This window comes from Grus americana, chromosome 16 (genome assembly GCF_028858705.1).
Source record: "Grus americana isolate bGruAme1 chromosome 16, bGruAme1.mat, whole genome shotgun sequence".
Classification (NCBI taxonomy): Eukaryota; Metazoa; Chordata; class Aves; order Gruiformes; family Gruidae; genus Grus; species Grus americana.
The window spans coordinates 6,219,763-6,239,768 of NC_072867.1; the positions used below are offsets into that span (position 1 = coordinate 6,219,763).

At 39.1% G+C, this 20,006-nt stretch overlaps 2 protein-coding genes across 3 annotated transcripts in view; one reads left to right on the forward strand and one right to left on the reverse strand.

The window, feature by feature from the left end:
• Positions 1 to 9,854, forward strand: part of SLC5A1 (solute carrier family 5 member 1) — a 33,851-nt gene extending 23,997 nt beyond the window's left edge. Inside the window, exons 13-16 of one of the 2 annotated variants that reach the window (XR_008579551.1) lie at positions 1,941 to 2,156; positions 2,455 to 2,557; positions 3,406 to 7,766; positions 8,085 to 9,854. Coding sequence is in view for 1 of the 2 variants with exons in the window: in XM_054844612.1 (XP_054700587.1) it covers positions 1,941 to 2,156; positions 2,455 to 2,557; positions 3,406 to 3,629 (543 nt within the window). In the remaining variant the exon portion in view is untranslated. Of the gene's footprint in view, positions 1 to 1,940; positions 2,157 to 2,454; positions 2,558 to 3,405; positions 7,835 to 8,084 lie in introns of those variants that run through there. The other variant, XM_054844612.1, reaches the window with a different exon arrangement.
• Positions 9,855 to 12,559: 2,705 nt separating this feature from the next.
• The window catches only part of RSPH14 (radial spoke head 14 homolog), a 95,791-nt gene continuing 88,344 nt past the window's right edge, over positions 12,560 to 20,006 (reverse strand). The window contains exons 5-7 of the mRNA XM_054844582.1: positions 16,248 to 16,473; positions 14,799 to 14,932; positions 12,560 to 13,776 (exon numbers count right to left, since the gene is read on the reverse strand). Coding sequence (XP_054700557.1) covers positions 13,535 to 13,776; positions 14,799 to 14,932; positions 16,248 to 16,473 — 602 coding nt within the window. The 3' untranslated portion in view covers positions 12,560 to 13,534. The remainder of the gene's footprint in view (positions 13,777 to 14,798; positions 14,933 to 16,247; positions 16,474 to 20,006) is intronic.

Sequence of the window (20,006 nt, forward strand, 5' to 3'; positions counted from 1 at the left end):
TTTTGTTTTGGTGTCTTTTATTAGCAACTTCCTGTTTATTTCAATCCTGCTACAGCCCAGGGATTCCGTGTTTCCATACCCCAGGGCCTGAGGTTTCAGAGAATGAGTTTGAAAAAGTTCTTTGCTAATCTGATAAATGGACAGTCACCTAGGAATTCCTAGATAGCTCTGAAACTTAGGTTATCTATCACTTGGCCAGCCAATGTGTCAAATGGGTAATTTATGGGGACATATTTGAAAGTAATCTTTTAGGATATTCCTCACCATACTGCTTTACCAAACATATCACCTTTCACCTTCCTCTTGAGCACTATAAATTTTGTCAAGACTCTTTTAAACAAACATGCTGTTGTTTTATGCATTGTTTCCCATTGCTTTTAGGACCCAGGCTGGGAATCACTGATTTTGATTCATAGAGCAGTGAACTGAAAAATATTGTTCTTAAGCCTTTGTAAGTAACTGAGAAGGCATGAGGTCTGTCACATGCTTTGACGCAATCATAGGCCAGTCCTGGTAACTGGGGTCTCAGACATTCTGAAAACTCAGTACTCAGGAATTAAGTTTCTTTTCTATAATACTAGGAATAACAACACTTGCCTACTGCTCAGGTTTGCTCTAAGGAGGATGAGTTCAATGAGAAAGCCTAGAGAGAGAAGGTTTTTGAATATGGCTCGAACTTTTTTCTCACTATTTTCTCTTGAGACCAGTTCAGTGGTTATTTGTGTGTATATCCAAGAAAAGCCTGTTTTACACAGAAGGGATGTTCCATTTCCTATTCCAGTATGGCTAAACCTCACAAATGGATTAAATCTTTGTGCCCTTCATGAAAATCTGTCATTGACTTTAGATAGAATTTTACCTGAGTAAGAATTCAGTATAATCCTTGGGGGTTTGCGCACTAAATTTGGGTAAATAGGGGAGACAAGCATCAAAGCTTCTGCGAACTGGAGCCTTGTGTAAGATAAACTCCAATATTGTAATTACTTATAAGATTTATCAACATTTCTTGCTCAGAATCATTCTTCTTTCTGCTAGAAATGGAATTAACTACCTTGTCCTGCTCCAAAATGTTTTTGTGACTTTGACCACTGGCTAATTAAAACTGTTCTGTTCTTAAACCCAGCATTAAACCTAGAATATTTTTTAAATCAGGAATTATAAATCTGTGTTACCATCATTAGGTTTTTTGACCTCACAAACTCACAGAATGTTTGAGATGGGAAGGTACCTCTGGACTAGTGCAACCTGCACTACTCAAAGCAGGGCTAACAAGGGCAGGATGTTCAGGTTCTGTCTAGTTGGGTTTTGAATATCTCCAGGGTTGGAGACTCCACAGTGTCTCTAGGTAACCTGTTCCAATCACCCTTACAGTAAAAAAGAAATATATTTAAACAGAATTTCCCATATTTCAATTTGTGCCCAGACATACCTGTGCATCTTTTATACTTTGGGCTAGAGCTGCTTATACCTAGCAGCAAAACATCCACCAAAAGTGTCAAGAATTAACTTTTAACTAATTACTAACAAGGTCATTAGAAAATAAACGAGACACATATTTTGGGAAGAATGACACACACTTGCTAGCTGGTTCTATCTTGCTAGAACTGTCAGGGATTTAGCCCTCAAAGATGAAAAGATATGAGAACAACCCTTGAGATGTGTAGCCTGTGGCTAAAGCCTGTCTTGTGTAAGGAGAGCAGTGTGTGGAGACAGATGAACTTTGAGAAAAGAGCTGGAGAAGGTGTCCTCCATTTTGGTCGTATTAATACACTGAGCTGTAAATACAGTCACTGAAAGTATCTGGGTTAAAACCCATGTGCCAAACCCGGTGTAACACATAAGCACCTCTATGTTTCCTCCAGCAACTATTCAGAGAGTTCAGAGGTTAGTTCCATGCCTAAAATTACTCATTTTGATACCTTCTGTCACACTGTCTGCAGGGTGCCTTCTGGGGCCTGATGGTTGGGCTGCTGGCTGGACTCAGTAGGATGATTGCAGAGTTTGCCTATGGAACAGGCAACTGTGTGACCCCTTCCAACTGCCCGTTCATCATCTGTGGGATTCACTACCTTTACTTTGCAATTATTCTTTTTGGGCTTTCTGCCATCGTCATCCTGGCAGTCTCCTTCATGACTAAGCCCATCCCTGACGTACATGTGAGTATTATCGCAGTCCTGCTCCTCAAGAAATGGAACTCAATGAAACCACTAGTTTTAAACACTGGTACTTGGTATATTACCTCCTGACATTTCAGCTACCCACATCATATAGTCCTTGTAAGAAAGCAAAGGAAATAGTCTTCATTTATCTGTCACAAATCTTCAGTGATGCCTAATAATCTTAGACATTAAGCTAACAGACATTCGGGATGCCATGGTCTTAGAGCTTGTTCTGACTTATTTGTCTCTGTGTAGTAACACTGTAGATTTATAATCTCATTTTGTTTCATGGCAGCTTTACCGCTTGTGTTGGTCTTTGCGGAACAGTGAAGAAGAACGTATTGATCTTGATGCAGATGAGGAGCAGGACAAAGCTGATGAAAAAGATGAGGAATCAGGTAACAGTGGAATATTTATAGATTCTATGAATATATTTGAGTATCCCTATTTCATTCCTGAAGAAACATTAACCTGCTTGATACTCAAAGACACACTCCCTCCTCCCCAACAACACATATTTAAATGGCTAGTAAGCAGCCTTTTACCAATCTATCAAGCTCAGTGTAAATCAGCAGTGAAGTAGACTTGAAGGGAAACAATCTTGTTCTCTAGGTAGCTAGGTGGCAGTTCTAGGACTAAAACAATGGAGATGCTTTAGGTCAGAGATTATGCATGGGCAGAACTGCATGTGACTCTAGCATTTAGAATGAAACAACAAGAATTCACTTGGAAATAGTGGGTAGTAGGCAGGACTGAAGGAGCAAGTATGTGGCGCAAGGCACCATGACAGCAAATTGCCAGACATCCATCTGGGCAAAACCACCTGCTCTCTTTGCTGGGTTTCTGGTTCTGCTGCCAAGTTCCTTTTCATAAGTATCTTCATATTCATTTATTTGTCTTTTAATTAAAAAAGTGTAGAAAATATTGAAAAAAATGGAGTTTAAGCTTTGCAGCATGGTTTGCTTCTCCAGTACCAGACCAAGTCTCTAGGCTGCAAAAGGCGCAAGTGTCTTCTGCAAAAGACTCTCTTGCCACATGTGGGAAATCACTGTTTTTGCAGGTGAGCTGTGAAAACACAGTATCAAGTTGATTCTTGTACTGCCTTGTACTAAAATGTTTCCATGTAACTGTGACCATAAATCAGAACTGCTGTATTAAATATAGGAATGTCCTCAGACACAGAGATCTTCTAGCACATGCAGCGGCCCATGCTTACATTTCATGACCAGTGTGTTATTCCTTCCAGTTAACGAGGAAAATGAAGAAGAACCGGGATGCTTTAAGAAAGCGTACAACTGGTTCTGTGGCTTAGATCAACAAAAAGGACCCAAACTGAGCAAGGAGGAAGAGGAAGCATTGAAGAAGAAACTGACTGACACAAGCGAAGTGCCACTTTGGAGAAACGTTGTGAATATTAATGGCATCATCCTATTGACTGTGGCTGTGTTTTGCCATGCCTTCTTTGCATAAACCTCTTATTACACTTCTGAAATTGTACTGTATTATCAAGCAAAAACGATAACTTGTAGATTTACAGAGTTAGATACACTTAGTATTTTCATTGCCTACATTTGTAAAAAATCAGGGTGATTTACTCGCTGATTTTATGATCATAATTTCAACAATCTAAAGATGAAGGCCACTGGGATTTCAGAGAGAGAATTTCTGTTTAGATATTGAATCAATCCAGGGCTAATAGAGGTTCAGAATTTCCATCCAATATTCTCTCTACTCATGATACATTTCATATTTTAGGTGCAGAACAAGGCTGCATGAGCCATATTTCATACCAGGTTTTGTGAACTACCTTTTAGGGTTGATTTTCAACCTTTCTTCTTCTGATCATTCAAATTTCTTTTTCCTTTGGCTATGATAATTTGATAACAAAAACCCCACAACAACTGAGGGACTGTATTATGAATTCAAATTAAAAAATCTTTTTTGTTCCCTCCAAGCATGGGTTAAGTAAAGGATTTATGTATATACTGATGTATTTGACACTATATCTGACTTTCCATTATAACTTTTTTCACTCCTTTTCTCACTTTTCATTGTGTTGTGTTTCTCAGTAATCAATGGAACACTAACCATCTGAATTGATCACATTTTGAAATTAGGGAAAACATGTCTCGATGATCTTAAGAATTCTGCTTACGATAGATTCTCTGTTTAAGGTTAACTTCAAAAGGTCCTCCTGTCTTTATATTTTAATATGTATCTATACTTGAATGTGAGGCTTTTTATACAAAATACATATATTATATATACACATGCAATACATTATATATATGCACTATATATATTATATATATTTAAAATATATATGTATGTGTGTATATATATATTTATTTCTTACTGATCAATTCCCATCTTGGTATGTCAAAGTTAATCTCTACCCACAATTACTAGAACCTCTTTATCATGGGGTTGGTGTTAATCCATTGTCTCTTTCTCTGGACTGCACCACAAAACAATCCATGCACTGGGTTAAAAGTCCAAAGCATCAGAATGCTGGGTTTGCATTCTTCTTTCAAGTACATTTGAGGGCTCTGTACTGCTTTTCTACAAAGCTATAAATCTTTCTTCTGAAGATTTCATTGAGAAATAGAATTCATGCTGTATGACAGCATGAGTTAACAGTTCATGAAGGAGAATAGTCACAGCTGTGGGATATCAGCTAAACCGCTCTGAGTGTCTCCACGTGGTAACTTTGATACCAGCTGGAGATACAGGAAAAGATAGATCTAACACTTCAAAGCAAAAAGCAATAGATCTTATAATCTAAAAATCTTATCATCTAATTCAGCTTCCTGGTGAGCCAAGTGTAAAAAGACGACATTGGTTGCTGTAGTCAAGCTGCACCACAGTTCTTGTTGCACACATATTGGGGGATGCTGCACTGTCTCAAAGCATTTCAGTGTGATTCTACAGCAGGATGCGCCAGACTTCCAATAAGTGCATCTAAATAAGAAGCCAGTGTAGTGTCTCTGCATGTGCTACACCACACTGCCACTAACTCCTGCAGCTTTAATCGCTCTCACTTCATAACCTTCTGCCAGTATCTTTTCTTCATTTGGATCTAACGCTCTGGATTCTAGCAGAATTGCTGGTCTTCAGTAGAATTCCTGCTCTTCAGTATAATCCCTGCAGTACGCTGAAAGGTTTTGCATAGGCCAGATCAAATCAATAGTATATAAATACCAGTACAAACCTTTTTCTTACACTTAATACAGAGTATTTTAAAGATCATGGAATTAATTATATTTAATGGACTATGAAGACCTATATGTATTAAAGTATTTGTATATTTTGAAGTATTTGGTGTCCACAAAATGATGGGATTTTTATATAATAAGATGGAAGAAAGCAAAACTTAATGTGGTGTCTAGATTTTGGCTCTGGGTAATAGTAATGGATGACGAACAAACAAGAAATACTTAATGAGGATTGCCAAGATCCCTCTTTGTCATGCGTTGTTACAAAAAGAAAAATATGGTGAAATTATACAGCTGTTTGGATAAAGACAAGTAGCACAAGTATTTGAGCAGCCTTTAGATGACCTCCTGGTTAATCAGGCACCCTCACTTCATTTTCCTCCCCAGAATTAAAGAATTTTGAAAAACTAACTCTCAGTTTCCCAGGGACGTTCACTGTACGTCCTCAGCAATCTGTTTTCATTCTAGTCTGAAAACTGGATGATGTAAAGGGCAGAGTTCAAATGTTTACATAAAGTTTGACTGCTGCTTAGAGTACTTCTCTAATTTTGTAGAATTTCATAGAAAAATTGCCTGATACTGTGGACAGTTGATAAAAATTTTATGTTTATATTAATAGTTAAATGCCACCTCAGGTTGGTAACTATTGCATTCAAAGGCAGTTCCATGATTTTAAGGAAGAAAGTGACTTTTCAGTTGTCAGGGGAACTCTGTCCATGTTACAGCTGGTGTTGTGGGATGCTCTCAGATAAACCCCAAAAAGTAGCTGACACTGTCCTGGGCATTCTCATGCTTTAGAAATGGGAACAGCAAGCACATTCTTGTTCCCCATGTTTGACTGTAAATTGGAAATACTTCTGGTTAGTGGAGAAACTCCAGATATATGTCTGGCTAACAGCACAATATACATGCATGGCATGTACAGCATATTACAACTCTATTTCAGGTGGTCCTGAGACATCCCAGCTTGGCTTGTCAAGTAAGATACAGGGTTACAGCTTATTTTAGTGGACTTCAGTTAGATATACAGAATTATTTTAAATGAACTGCACAAAAATAAAAATTCACCTCGTAGCACTGTAAGCCAATTACAACACTGAGATATAAAGAACACACACTAAACAAATCAGATCTTCCATTTAAGAATGACTACATAATTTTCAGGCCAAGTCCTGAAAAAGGGTAACCACTCTTCATTTATGTTTTTGTTTCTCTGTATCACCCATAACAAACGTATCCAAGCATCTCACAAATGTTAATTATTAATGATCATGAGAACACTCTGTTCTTAGAATTTGGTTTTATTCCTATTTTGTTATTGAAAAAGCTCATGCACTGAAATGCTGGGGGAAGGGAAGGTCTGTGGCTTAATTTGGAATACATCTGCAGTAATCAAGGTTTGGTTTTAACCAAAATGTCTGTCCATGGTGAATTAGGACACAGCACAAGGCTGAGTTCTTCAGGTGCAAGCGATCATTGTGATCAGAGCACTGTCAGCAGCCAGGACCGCTAATTGGCTCAATTCCTGCTCACATCAATTCCTTAACTGGCAAAATTAGGAACGTTTATACGAAGTAAAAGCTGACACAAAAATGAGGAGCAAAGATTAATAGTAAATATATGTATCACCAGTGGTGACTGGCGTTTGGGAGAAAAGCTGCAGAGCCTCGGTTATTGTTTTTGAAGAACACGAATTCATTGGATTGAAGCACTGAGCTGGAGTTTAAAGCTGATCTTCCTGGGCACATACAGTCCCACTGCACAGAGGAGGGCTGTTCACAGGCTATGGAGTCACAGCAAAGCTGTTCTGAGGAAGGCTGATTTTTTAAAATATATTTGATGATCTCATGTCTTGGCTGGAGGTCCCTGTGGCCTGCACCTACAGTGTTACTGTGTGGTAGCAAGAAAGCAAGAGAAGGGAGCAGCTGTTAGAGTTAGCTTCCCTTCTGTTAAAATACAGTATCGCAGATTTGACAACAGAGGGCGATACGCTACTAAGGAAGACGAGCAATGCAAAAACCCACCAGTTTTTACCTGGTGATTCACGGCATTTTTTCATGGAGTGTGTATTGCAGGCCTGTGCTAGAGATTTTAAAGGGCAGAGTAAAACTGCACTCACTCAGATATCGAGTAGTTGTTCTGATGAAAGACAGCATAACCAGTGCCTGAGGTTATTACCCTTATCATTAATAAAATAGGTTGCCTTTCCTGTCCCTCCTGAAGAACACTCCACCTCATCATCTACCAGGGGAAGCTGAGAAAAAGAATTCCCTGGAGCTGTTGTGCCCACCCTCCCCTCATCGGGCAGTGCTTAAGCCAGCGCCGCTGTGCATGTGCCCCACCAGCAGCTCGCCTGCTTTTCTTAAGGTACCTGGAAGAGCTTCAAGTTGAGGTAAGTGTATCCTTACGCTGTGTAATGTTTTTATTTACAGTATCAGAATCTTTCAAAACTTAGCTTATACTCAAAGTATCTTAAGTTATTACAATGGTTTTCATTCATTCAAATTGCAAATTTTGTTTTGCTAAAAGTAGGTGCTGGGTTTGAACTTTTCAGCATATAGTTTTGTGTGTAGTCACAGAAAAGACATTCTGCCCTTCTGGTTTAATGTAATTAGCCAAATCTGACTTTCCAGGCTCTTTATTTTGTCCTTATACAAATCTCACACTTCTATGTGTTTTTAATATGTTTTTTTTTTTTTTTTAAAAATAGCAAAATTTCTCCCTGCTTTGGAACATGAAGAGATAGAATTAAAAGCTGCCATTTTCCAGAGCAGGACAGAATGGTTTCCAACTCCTGGACTTCTGAAAGCAAATGGGGACAGGGATTGAGTCTATTTCCAAGAACAAAGAGCCATAATATTCTTAACCTTCTGGAAACTGTTAGAAAAAACCTAATATAAACCTTTGTGCATTCAAAATGAGCTCTGCCTGGGTGGGACACAAGGCTTATACAAGAAGGTCTTGTTTCTCATGAGTGCAGCTGTCTTGTCTTCTCCTGGTATTGCTGAGAATTGTTAGGCAGTTGATTTGAAAACTTAGTCTGCATAAAGTGTAACTAACTGAATTAATTCCAGTATTGACCACATTAATTATATTTTGGCCTTAATCATTGTCGGCTTCAAGCTAAAAGGACAAATAATTTTTCATTGATGTTAAAAATCTGCCTAGGTGCTAATATCATTGTAGCATAGAGCACTGTGCAGCATATAGCGCTAAAAGCAAAGACTTGCTGTATACACAGCACTTCTTTTGAAACAATGAGTTTAATTATAGTGCATGAGATTCCAGAGCCTGGCACGTTAATTTAAGTATTTATAATGTGTATGAAGCAAATCAAAAGGATCCTTAGCTTTTTTGTGACCAAGTCTGTGGCAGCTTTATTATGGAGTATACTGACTGAAAGCAAAGTCAGTCCAAGGGGAAGCATTCATCAGCTGTGTTTCTTTGATCCAGCTAATTGTTTTACTGACACCCAGAGTGCTAATAAATTGCCCAGCCTCACAAATTAGGGACTGTTGTCTCTCATTCCAAAGCCATAGACAGCCATGGCACTCCCCATACACACTACATTTCGGTACTTCCCCTCGTGTTGAATGGTTCAACGCCAAGACAACGCAAAGCCAGCAAGCATGTCTCTAGGACTAAATCTGTGACTTGGGTGAGAAAACATGTCCTAATTTGAGAAAGAATGCCCACAGAAAAGTATCAGTACTGCAGGTTGCCCGTTTAACACCCATGTAACATCAGTGTCATCATCTTGGTGGTGAAGTTTGTGGGGAACATGACGCAACTGTCCCTGCCCTTGGACTTGCTAGGACAGGTGACCTTTTCATTTAATCAGAATGTCAATAGGAGAAGAATTTTAGGATGCATTTTTCATTTAGTGTACTGTCTTAAGGGCAAAACTGTACTTAGCAGTAAAGTAATAACTGACAGAAGTCAAAATACTGCTAGGGCCAAAGGATATCTTGGGTTAACTCCAACCTGATTCGTAAATTAGCATTGCTGTAACTTCAGTACATCTTGTTCTCCTTTGTTTCAAGACTCATTGCACCTCAGAAGAAAAAGAAAATCCTTAATAATAAGGATATTTTTTTAGATATGAAAATACATTAAATGATTATTTGCTAAATTATAGAATCAAAGTTAGTTTAACAATGAGTAAGAGTACTGAGAATTCCAAACCTAAAAATCTGGCTTATACTGTAGATTTTCTACTCAATTATTTTTACCCTGTAATTTCTGTTCATACCACTGGGTTGTTTTTTTTGTCTGTCTTCTAAACATGTTTTTGGTCAAGTTGCTATTTTCACCATCAGTTTCTCTGTTTGTGAAAACTTGTTCAAGGATTTATTTTTGATTGCTTTGATTTTTCCAACTACCATTTCAAACCTGTAATCTCATCTCCCATCCTATAGTCACTGCTTGAACAGGGATACTCAGAAATACACTGAAACATATCTCAAAAATTACTGGACATTTTAGTAACTGTTAACATTGGTGGATGGTCTTGATATCTACATGCTGGTTTTGTGCCTTGTTACTAAATGTATGGGTGGCCTATAGTATAAGCCCTATAAAATTATGTCTGTCTTTTGTGTTATATCTTCTAATAAAACACAGAATGCTATTTCCTGCCAAATAACATAAAAAGAAAGCATGTCTACATTTTCCTGGGGGGAAACCCCCCATGCATTCGGACATTTAGTTTTACTTATTTGCCTAATTTCAATTACATTTGAGATCTCAAAGGTCTTTATGAAGAAAGTAAAGGGACATTTCAGATGTTGAATTGTGGCTGAGAAGCTCATTTTAGGACGGAGATTTAGGAATCAGCATATTACTATGGGAGCAATTGTGTGTTACATTTTAATATACCCTGAAAAATGATTTTGTAGAATAAAAACTTACCTCTTAATTCAGGTTCCATATAGTCAGGATTACAAAGGAGGTAGCGTGATATTTCTTTGCTATGTCGGGTAGATCTGTGCATTGTTCCCTTGTTTCCCACGCTGTGACAGGGCTTGCTGCACTGTGTGCCGTTCACTCTCCTGCACTGGTCTCCTGCAGTGTAACCCAGTATGAGACATCAAACATTTGGACACCAAGATAATACAGCTCTAGAAACACCACAGATTACAAAACAGTGTTCTGCAACAAATGGGATTATTTCTGCATTAGCTCATGTTCTCTGTAGCTTCACATAGGCTGTTTAACTCTGCCACCATTGTCATATATTGTGCTCTGCTCCTGCAAACATTTATCACCTGCAGTCCTTCCAATAAATTGCAGCAAGCTGCATGTGAACTTGAATTACAATATCTGCAACCTTTTTGTCAGTAAATATAGCTTTATAAGTAAAAAAAGAATAATTTAATAATGGTTCATGGCTGTTCTGTATGCAGACTTCGAATTCTGATGGTTATATAGGCAGTACATGGTCAGTATAGCCCAATGGAATTACTGTTGTGATTTAAATATCCTGTTTTATGTTGTTAGATGTAATAGTGCCAAAGAATTGCTGAGACAAAAGCTGACATGCGGAAGGGGTACCACTAGCATCCATAGTTCAGAGTTCAGTTAAGGCTTTGTTCCATTTTTGTATTGTGTATTTAAGACAAGAGCATCAATACCATATAGGGCCTTGTTGGGAAACAGCTTATATTGTCTTTAAAGCAACGATCAGAATGCAGTACTTTGGGTCCAAGTCAGCTAAATTTCTTCTAGTTACAGCAGTTCAGTCTGGATGGTCTTATTTCTACGTCTGCACAAGCTAATTATTTTGCTAACACATCAAGTGTGATACCTGAATTTATCAGGGAAGGCTGTTACAGAAGTTTGGAACTGAGCTAAAATAATCATTGTTACTGCATCTTCCTGCAGCAGTTTTCTAAGTGTAGATGAGCCTACCATTCTCTGCCATTCCCTAGGCCTTTACTGAACGTGCAGCATGTTATTAAGCTGCCTGGCTCTATTTTATTGAGTTGGATGCACCCTGGCATCAATATGTATTACGTATGAGTGCCTTCAGTATGTAAAGTGTGTTTAACAGGAAGAGTTTCTCCAAGTGCCTGCCCAGAGGGAACAAATCCAACTGACTCAATACTTTTAAATCACATCTTTATAGGAGGAGAACTTCACCCTTTGGTTAGGTTATGGAAGAGAAACATTTTAACTTTAATCACTCCTACAGAACAAGTTTATGCTTTGTATAAGGGTAATGACGTTTGCAGTGTGACAGTGGGTTTCTGCAACAGAAAAGCAGTCCTGACAAATAACCCCTTTATACAGATGATGCAGCTTCTTGTAGCTACAACTTGGTAACTTCTAGACATAAAAATACCATGTGAGAGTAAAACCTGAGTGAAAACAAATGGGACATCCTGTGAAGCTGAGTCAGCTGCACTATCAACCTTTCTTGGTTGCTGAGAATGGCCAGGATTTGTCCTGATAGCTTGCTTTATTTCTTTGCCCAGGCCTTGTGTTGATGCCTCTTAAATTATACACTTGCAACTGCAGAGAGAGAAATTTGCAATACATCTGTAGTGACTCGCCTTGACTACACAGTGAGTAAAATATAACTGAACTGCCCATCAGCTCTAAACACAGGAACTACCTTATTTCCGTCAGGCAATTTATGTCTTCTTAGATAGGCTTGCTTCTACAAACAGCTTGAACTGTCTGTGTTATTCTTAATTCTATGAAGTAAAAGGTTTTTTTAAAAAAACACACTGTTGAGTTTTTTAAAGAAAAAAAATCCCTACATTTTTCCAAAATAGGGAATTGACATTTTCAGTTCTCTGTTTATCTCCTCATCTCTCTGTTTAGACAGCTGTTAATCATAGAATACGTGAGGTTGGAAGGGACCTCTGGAGATCGTCTTGTCCAACTCCTGTTGGACTAGACCACAACATTAGGATCAGCTTTCCTCTCGCCCCCTCCTTCTCCCCCAGAAGTGAGCCACAATGACAAACCTCTTCAGTTCTGGCACAACATTTCCATTATATTTGTTAATTTTTATACTCAAAGGATAGATCACAGCTGTACAAAACCACAAAATACCAAGTACTAGCACAAACACAGAGGCACTTTTGTTCTGTACTATAACCAATGTCAGATGGCAGTCAGACCCCTCTTCTATTAGAGATGGTGGGGTCTGTCCCCAACAAAGCTTTACCAAGGGCTCCCCTAGTAAAGTCTTTCTGACTTATTTTCCTTTTACCCTAAGTGTGGACAACTGCACATGGCAGTCCTGAGCCTGGCTCCAAGCACATGGAAGGAGAAAACCTGCCTGTTGACATCGTCACCAGCTTAAAAACATGGGAGCAATCACTGCAGCTAAGGCTGAGGGAGAGGCTGCTGACACATACAGCAAGAGTGGGGCTTGGAAGGGGCTGCAGAGTAAAGCAAGGGCTGCTACTAAAACTCTCCTTGACAAGTCATTAGCAGGGGTTATCGGAGCATTGCTTGGATAGCTTTTGTAGCAGGGATAGGGTTAGGCTGCGGTCCTCTTAACTAAGGGCAGCAGAGTCTGTCTCTACCAGATTCACTGCCGACAAGTCTTGTCAGAAACTCCATTTGTTACAAGGGTGCTGATAAGCATTTGGTTATGTTTTAGGCTGGGAAAGTCTCATAATTCTCTAGGGGAAGGCTTTCTATGACACTGCCGTTGCTTTTTCTGTGACGATGCTCTAAATGGTTCTAATGCCATGTTCAACAAACGTTTGCAGCAAAACTTACATAAATTCCTGTTAATTTCCCAGCATAGACAAGACTGCTGGAGAGGTTAATTATGAACCTTTCTAACATAATTAGTAATTGATTAATGTTTGATAGGCTGAGATTTAAAAAAAAAAAGGAAGGAGAGAACATTATGAAGAAAACAAAAAGGATCAGTTTCTTGTACCACAGGAAAATCTTGATAACTCAGGAAATAACTCCTAGTGGAGAATTCTAGACTTCCTAACTTTTCTTTCTTCCCATTATTCTGCTCATGACTTGCAATATAGATGTGAAACTGTTGACAAATGACTTTTCAGGAGGAATTGATCCAGTGTAACTGAGGAAGAGAGTTTTTGTTTTGAAGGTCTCATATAATCATGCAACTTTTACAGCCAGACAACAACAGAGGGCATTAGATTTCTATGAAACATCATGTCTTCAGAAAGGTTTCCATTTGATGACACTGATGGCAATTTTGGCAGCTTTTTGCACTGCCTCACAGGGATCATTCAGACACTGCTGAAATGTATCTGTATGATCTAGGAGTGTCTTGCGGCCCTCTGGTAGCTCCGCCAGCATGGTGAGGGTTTTGATTGCACTCAGACGGGCTTTGCTGGTTTCCTCAGCAACCAGCTTCAGTAAAGGTGGAATGGCTTCAGCACCTAGGGCTAAGAATCTCCCTGTAGAGAAATAAACTGGCTTTAAAATGTGTTATTACACATAATCAACATGATTTTGAATTGCTATTTTCTACTGCCTGCCGAGCTACAGCTCTGAACACCTCAGAAGTGCAGTGTGAAGAGGCAGGACATGTTTTGCTTTTGAAGACCAAGGCTAGCTGCCAGCTGTTTTTTTTTTTTAAAAAAAACCCCCACCTTTCTTAGTTAACTTTATCTGCCTTGCACATTACTATTTCATTTGCAACAAATTGTATAAGAATATATAAGGCGCTAAATGATAGGACAAAATATTTGGGGGGGTGTTAGATGGCCTTAAGAACATCCTCCATTCTTTTACTTTTAAAGACACTTCAAACACTGAGATACACTCCTATGTTGTCTTCAGAAGCCAGGGGGATGGTTGCAGAGGAGGACTGGAACACAACTGCTGTTATTAAGTCTTTTATGTGTAATTACTCATTCACCACACTGAAAATTTAACAGTTAGTATTTTCAGTGTCATGCAAGTTACTTGGGAGAACTGCAGACCTTATTAATATTCATTCCTCTCCCAGCTGTGAGAGAGAAACTGCCTCTAACCACAAAAAGAGTTTCTAGATAGTAGTGCTCCTCTGTTGAGGACTGATGATTCAGAGTAGCTTCGGGTATGTGGATCTCTGTGTGGTCTGGACTTGAATGGAAAATGTTCCCCCCTCTGGAGCAGTGCTCTGGAGAGAAATGATGCAGGTGGGGTAGATAAATAACTACTTGACCTACTTCAGGTGAATGACGTGTGAAATAAACTGTCCCCCCTAGACATGATGGGGGAGTAACAATAGTTGCTTGAGACCAATATAAAGAAATATCCTAATCTTATAGTTTCTTGAAGAGTTTTAACACTATCAGAAACTGAGGACTGAGAAACTGAGGGAGGGGGGAGTGGGACGGGGACACCCACCCACTGACCCAAAAGTTTTGTTACTAAGGTGCCTTCGAATTGGATTTCCAGAAAGTATCCCAACAGAACTGCCTCTGTTTCTCACCCTGAGGTTTAACAGTAGCAAACATCAGTGCTCCTGTTGCAGCAGCTTGTACTTCAGGATCTGTATCTTCCAAGAGGCTCACCAGCACAGGAATAACTTCTTCACATAGCACGCTTTTTCCCTCTGGATGAGTACTGTGCAGAAATGATGGTTAAGTTGCTTTCCTGAACTGCGTCTGCTAACCATGCAGCTACCCACAGCCTCTCCCCATGCCTGGACCCCTGCAGCCCTCCTTCGTTTCATGACAACAGTGCTGACACAGTCCTCCTCTCTGTTCTCTTTGGAGTCACAATGTTCTGACTGTTAGACAGATGGCAAGCACCACAACCCAGCCACAAAGAAAAGAAAGGAGATGTCTGTTGGTGCCTGGTGTCTATTAAATCTACTTGCTGATACAATACCGATGATATCATATTGACCTATGCATGTGGGCTTAACAATTTTTTAGGCTATTTTTTGGGTGATTTTTGGATTTTTGTGCTTTCTATGATACACTGGAGATCGATGGGTAATAGCATGTACAGGGTGTAGGATTAAGTGTGCTGGTGGTCCTAATGGCACTGTTAGTTAGAAACCTGGCTGTTGAACCCCATACAGATTTTAAACCCTGCTAAATTATGAGTCTGCAAATCTTCTCCCAGGTCAATTTTCTCTCTTTCTTTCCTCCTTAATGTGGGGAATATTTAACATGGCCCAGCTACTGCAGGGACCTAGAACATAGCTAATGTCCATACTCTAGGTGCATTTCTGCTTTCTTTCTACGACTCATTTTATCTATATTGTCTTTCTTTTCCTGTAAGACCTTGTTTTGTTATAGGACATTAGGAAGTATTTGTGCCAACTGGTATGTAAACTACATGATCTGCAGACCTTTTTAAACTAGACATCTGTTGAGTACTTTTATTATATTTTGTCATTGCATGACTTAAGTTGTTCCTTTCATCCAGTGTTTGATACACAAATTTAATATAAAGATTGCTTTTTCTGATCCATCACTGACGTATGTAGTAGCCTGTGTCAGAAAACTATTTCTGTCCTCAATCACGTTGAAAGTTTCCCAGGACTTTTAACTTTTTGAGAGTGTGTGGTTGTTCAAAACAATAAGGGAGCTTCTCCCTACCTCCATTGTGGTCAGAATCCTGTTTTCACATGATTTCTCATGCAAGCTTTTTCTCAGCAGTGCTGTACCAGGAAAAAAATCCTGATTTCACTGCCAATACTGAAGACAAGTAGAAGGAGAAGGAATGACATTTCCTCATCAGTATCTGCTTTCTTGTGTGATTTATAGCAGTTGTGACTTTTAGAATTCTTCCACTTATGTGTGTATTCAGGCTGATGTTACTTTACATGTGAAATGTGTAGTGGAACACAACTGTAAACTAATGACATTGATTCACTCATGAAATGAGTATTTTCTTGGGATTAAGTATACAGACAGATTTCCTTTACCCAATTTCTAGCAGGATCCAAGCTGCTTTGCTTCTGATGGCCACTGATGAGTGTGTGAGCTTTTCCTTCAGGATAGTGACAGCACCAGTTGCTAGAGCTTCAGAAGCCTCCACATGCAGACAGTTGGAGAGTGTATCAAGGATTAGCTCCTGGATTTCATCCGACTCAGTCTTCAATTTGAATACAAGTGAGGGAATCAAACCGGCATGCAGTATGCCAACAGCCCCTACAGGAGGAGACACAGAAGGAACATGGGTGAGGTGTGAGTGCTTTTACTATTTCTACCTGCACTTTGAATTTCTTAATAGGATCAAAATACATATGGTAACTCATTTCCCTACATGGATGTGGGATTGAGAGCTGGCAACTACTACAACACTGCTCTGTTCATAAATGCCATCTTAGTGTTGCTTCCTGAGGAAGCTTCCCCAATAGTCCTGTAAAGACATCAGCCCAGGTAATAACCAAAATGGCAATTGTTCTGATGTTCACAGTTTCCCCCAATATAATATTTCTCCCAAAATAATGCTTGCTAAGAAAATACAGGAGATTATATATGTATCAAAAAGTCACCTTATATTCAGCCTCTCTAACTGTTCTCAATGTGAACAGATGCTAAGAGAGGCTGAGATGTGAGCCTTTAGAGCTAATGCTTTGATACTCCACTATGGTTTCTGTGGGGGAAGTCAAGATTTTGGAAACTGTCAGCTTCCTCACACATTTCTTTGTAGTAATTCTGTCATGGGGAAAATTTAAATTTCGAGCTTTCAGTACTCTTGCACTATCTCCTAAGGAAACAGCATCAAAGGTAGAAAGATCATGTATCTTTGCTTTGAGCAAGTGTCTGATTTGTACCATTTCTTACACTTTACTAAGTCAACACTGAAACAGCAATGCCATGGGAAAGCAGAAAGCAGAACGTACTGTCCACGAGTAACTATGTTGAAAACAAAATTCTCCAGCTGTCTTGTTGCTAAGACTGATTCTTTGGTTGCTAAGAGAAATGTGGCTCCTTTCAAAGTGATTCATATATGGTTAGACAAGGAAGTTTTGTGGATAAGAGTCATCAAGGTATTTTCAAATGAATCTCCACAGCCAGGGATAAAAGGACAAGCAGGAAAGAGATTTTTAGTGGCCCTTGGTAATGCATGAGAGAAATCCCTCGGCTTGACGATCAGGTGAAAAACATGATTCTAATCTAGAGGCTATTCTGTTGTACATATTGCTGAGGCTTTGCTGACATTGAATAACTTCTTATGTTACTAACTTATTAGGATCCACTTTACTAATGCAAATGAAAAGAAACACCTAGGGATGATATTATTACAGCTTTTACTACCTGTGCTACATTTGGAGGTCAGTTGCTGTGAGAATTCAAATAAGTAATAAGGAAAACCAGATTCAGACAATTCACTCTTGAAGGCTAACAACATTTTAAAAACAAGAATTTCTCCTTCTGCTGGACAGGCAAAGCAGGAAAGGAAAGTAAAAAGATGTTATCTTTGCAGCAGTGGCTCTGTCTATCACTAGGTGGGGGGCTGGCATTTTCATAGCAAAAATAAAACAACCTCAACCCTGTATCTATGTCCTCTGGAGGAACAAAAAGAAGAAAATTCTCACAGATAAGCTCCAGCCCATTCATACTGTCCCCATAGAGGGATGTGATAAAGGAAACTGCGCTATTGGTCTGGCAGAGGACTCTCTGGGAGAGGTCCCTGAGAAGGAGGCAAAGTTTGCACAGCTTACTCCATCACCCAGCAGCAACTCCCTTGACAAGGATTACAGGTGTTTGGATTGTGTGTTACATGTATAGAAGGGTTATGGGTGGGTTAGACAACAGTAAGACTCCCTGCCTTATGGAGTCCCAGGCAGTAGGGATCCCACAAGCGAACTGCTCCCATGGAAGTAGCTTAAAGCAGTCTCAGATGACTGTAAATCTTATCCATAATTGTTTTAGCCACACTTCCCAACAGTCTTTTGAAACAGCCTATGAAAGACAAGATTTTTCAAAGTCATCTTTTAAAACTTCTCCCAAAGTTTGTCATTAAAAGAAACCATGTGGTCTGTGTGCATGAAACTGGGATACTCAGGCTGCTCACACAGTCACCATGTACACTTCTAAATTCTGGGTTGCTGTGGAAATCAGTATAAAACCAAAATTTGGGAGATACAGTTTCAGAGGAAGATTAATGAATTGGAGGTGATAAACTTATAAGCTGACGTTCCCTGTAGCAAGCACTTATTTATTGTACAGTTGCTTTACCAGATGATCTGTGATACTTTTGAACCCAAACAACATCTGGACTACTTGACCATAAGGTAATTTCATTCTTTCTAGATAAGATAACACACTGACTGTAAATGTAAATAAGAGTAGCAAAGAACTGAAGTTTAAACTTTATGCTCCTCTAGAGCCTTTGTGTAGCTTTAATTCACATTGATACCAGTCTTCATTCAGATTGTGTCACACCATAAGCATTTCATCATATCATTTCACTTGTTCTTTACACAGAGTGGTCAGCATTCTGGCTTGAGCCCAAAGAAACCATTGGTTCCTTTAATGTAACTTTCCATCTTTGTCACAACTATCATATTCTGTCTATCCTTCTCATGCTTGTGGATATACTTTGTTCTTTCCCAGACAGGTTTCCATTACTATTTTTTGCACTTGTTTTCAAATACTTAATAGCCATTTTTTAATCCATCATCTTAATTTCTATTTTTAGTTTCCTGCAATTCCCTCTTTTTCAGGACTTCCTTGCTAACTTTATTTCAGTTCTCTTGATTACTTTATTATCATATTGCCAGGAAGCACTATCAGCATTCAGGGTTCACTTCTTTGTGTCTGTGTCTTTTGCTTATCTTCTAATACATTCAACCAATACATTCAACTAGACAGGGCTGCTTTCATTGGCCCTTGAGTTTATTCCTTCCAGTTAATGTTTATTGACTTTCTTTGACTCTGTCACCTCTCATTCGTTGAATTTGCACTCCATGTCTTCTTTTGGTGTTAACCTTTACTATTGCGCTGCAGTCCTGAGTGCAAAATATACAACAAAGCCACTTTATGTCTTTCTGTTTCAATAATATGGCAAGATAATATACAGAATGTTGTTTAGGATAGCTTTTATTTTGTGGAACCATTAGGTAGTATTTACTCTATGGTCAGAAATCCCCATGTAGCTAGTGGGTGCTTATTTTGTATGAACACTTGGGCTGTTTTCATTTTTTAAAAATATGTTTTATTTTACCAGGCCAGGTCTCTGTACCAAGAGCTTTCTTATCTACTGTTTTTGTCAAGCTGTCCTGTCTGAAATGCTATCATGCTACTGAAGGAGCTTCCCAGATATAAATATAGAAACAAAGACAAATTGCTTGACCTTGTCAAAAGTCTCAATGTGGTGAAGAGAAAGAGGGTGGAGAGGAAAGGCCATCAACAACAACAAAAAGAGACTACCTAACATTGAGACTGAAATTTCCAGGTGGAAATTCGTCATGGTTTTCCTGAGGGAACCAAAGGGTGAAAGGTCCGGGGAGGTAAAAGGGAAAAGGGAGGAGACAAAATCAGTGGAAAGTTGTTTGAGAGTTACTGGTAAATTAGAGCAGTCCCAGATCCTTGCATTTTACTGAGCAAGCAATAGGAGGGGAAGGTAAGCTGGTGTTTCTAGTAGTCCTATACTGAAAAATGCGGCGGCATCCTCAGGATCTTGACTTTTCATTAAAATACTGCCCTTTCAAAGGTGATTTATCTAGTGCAGA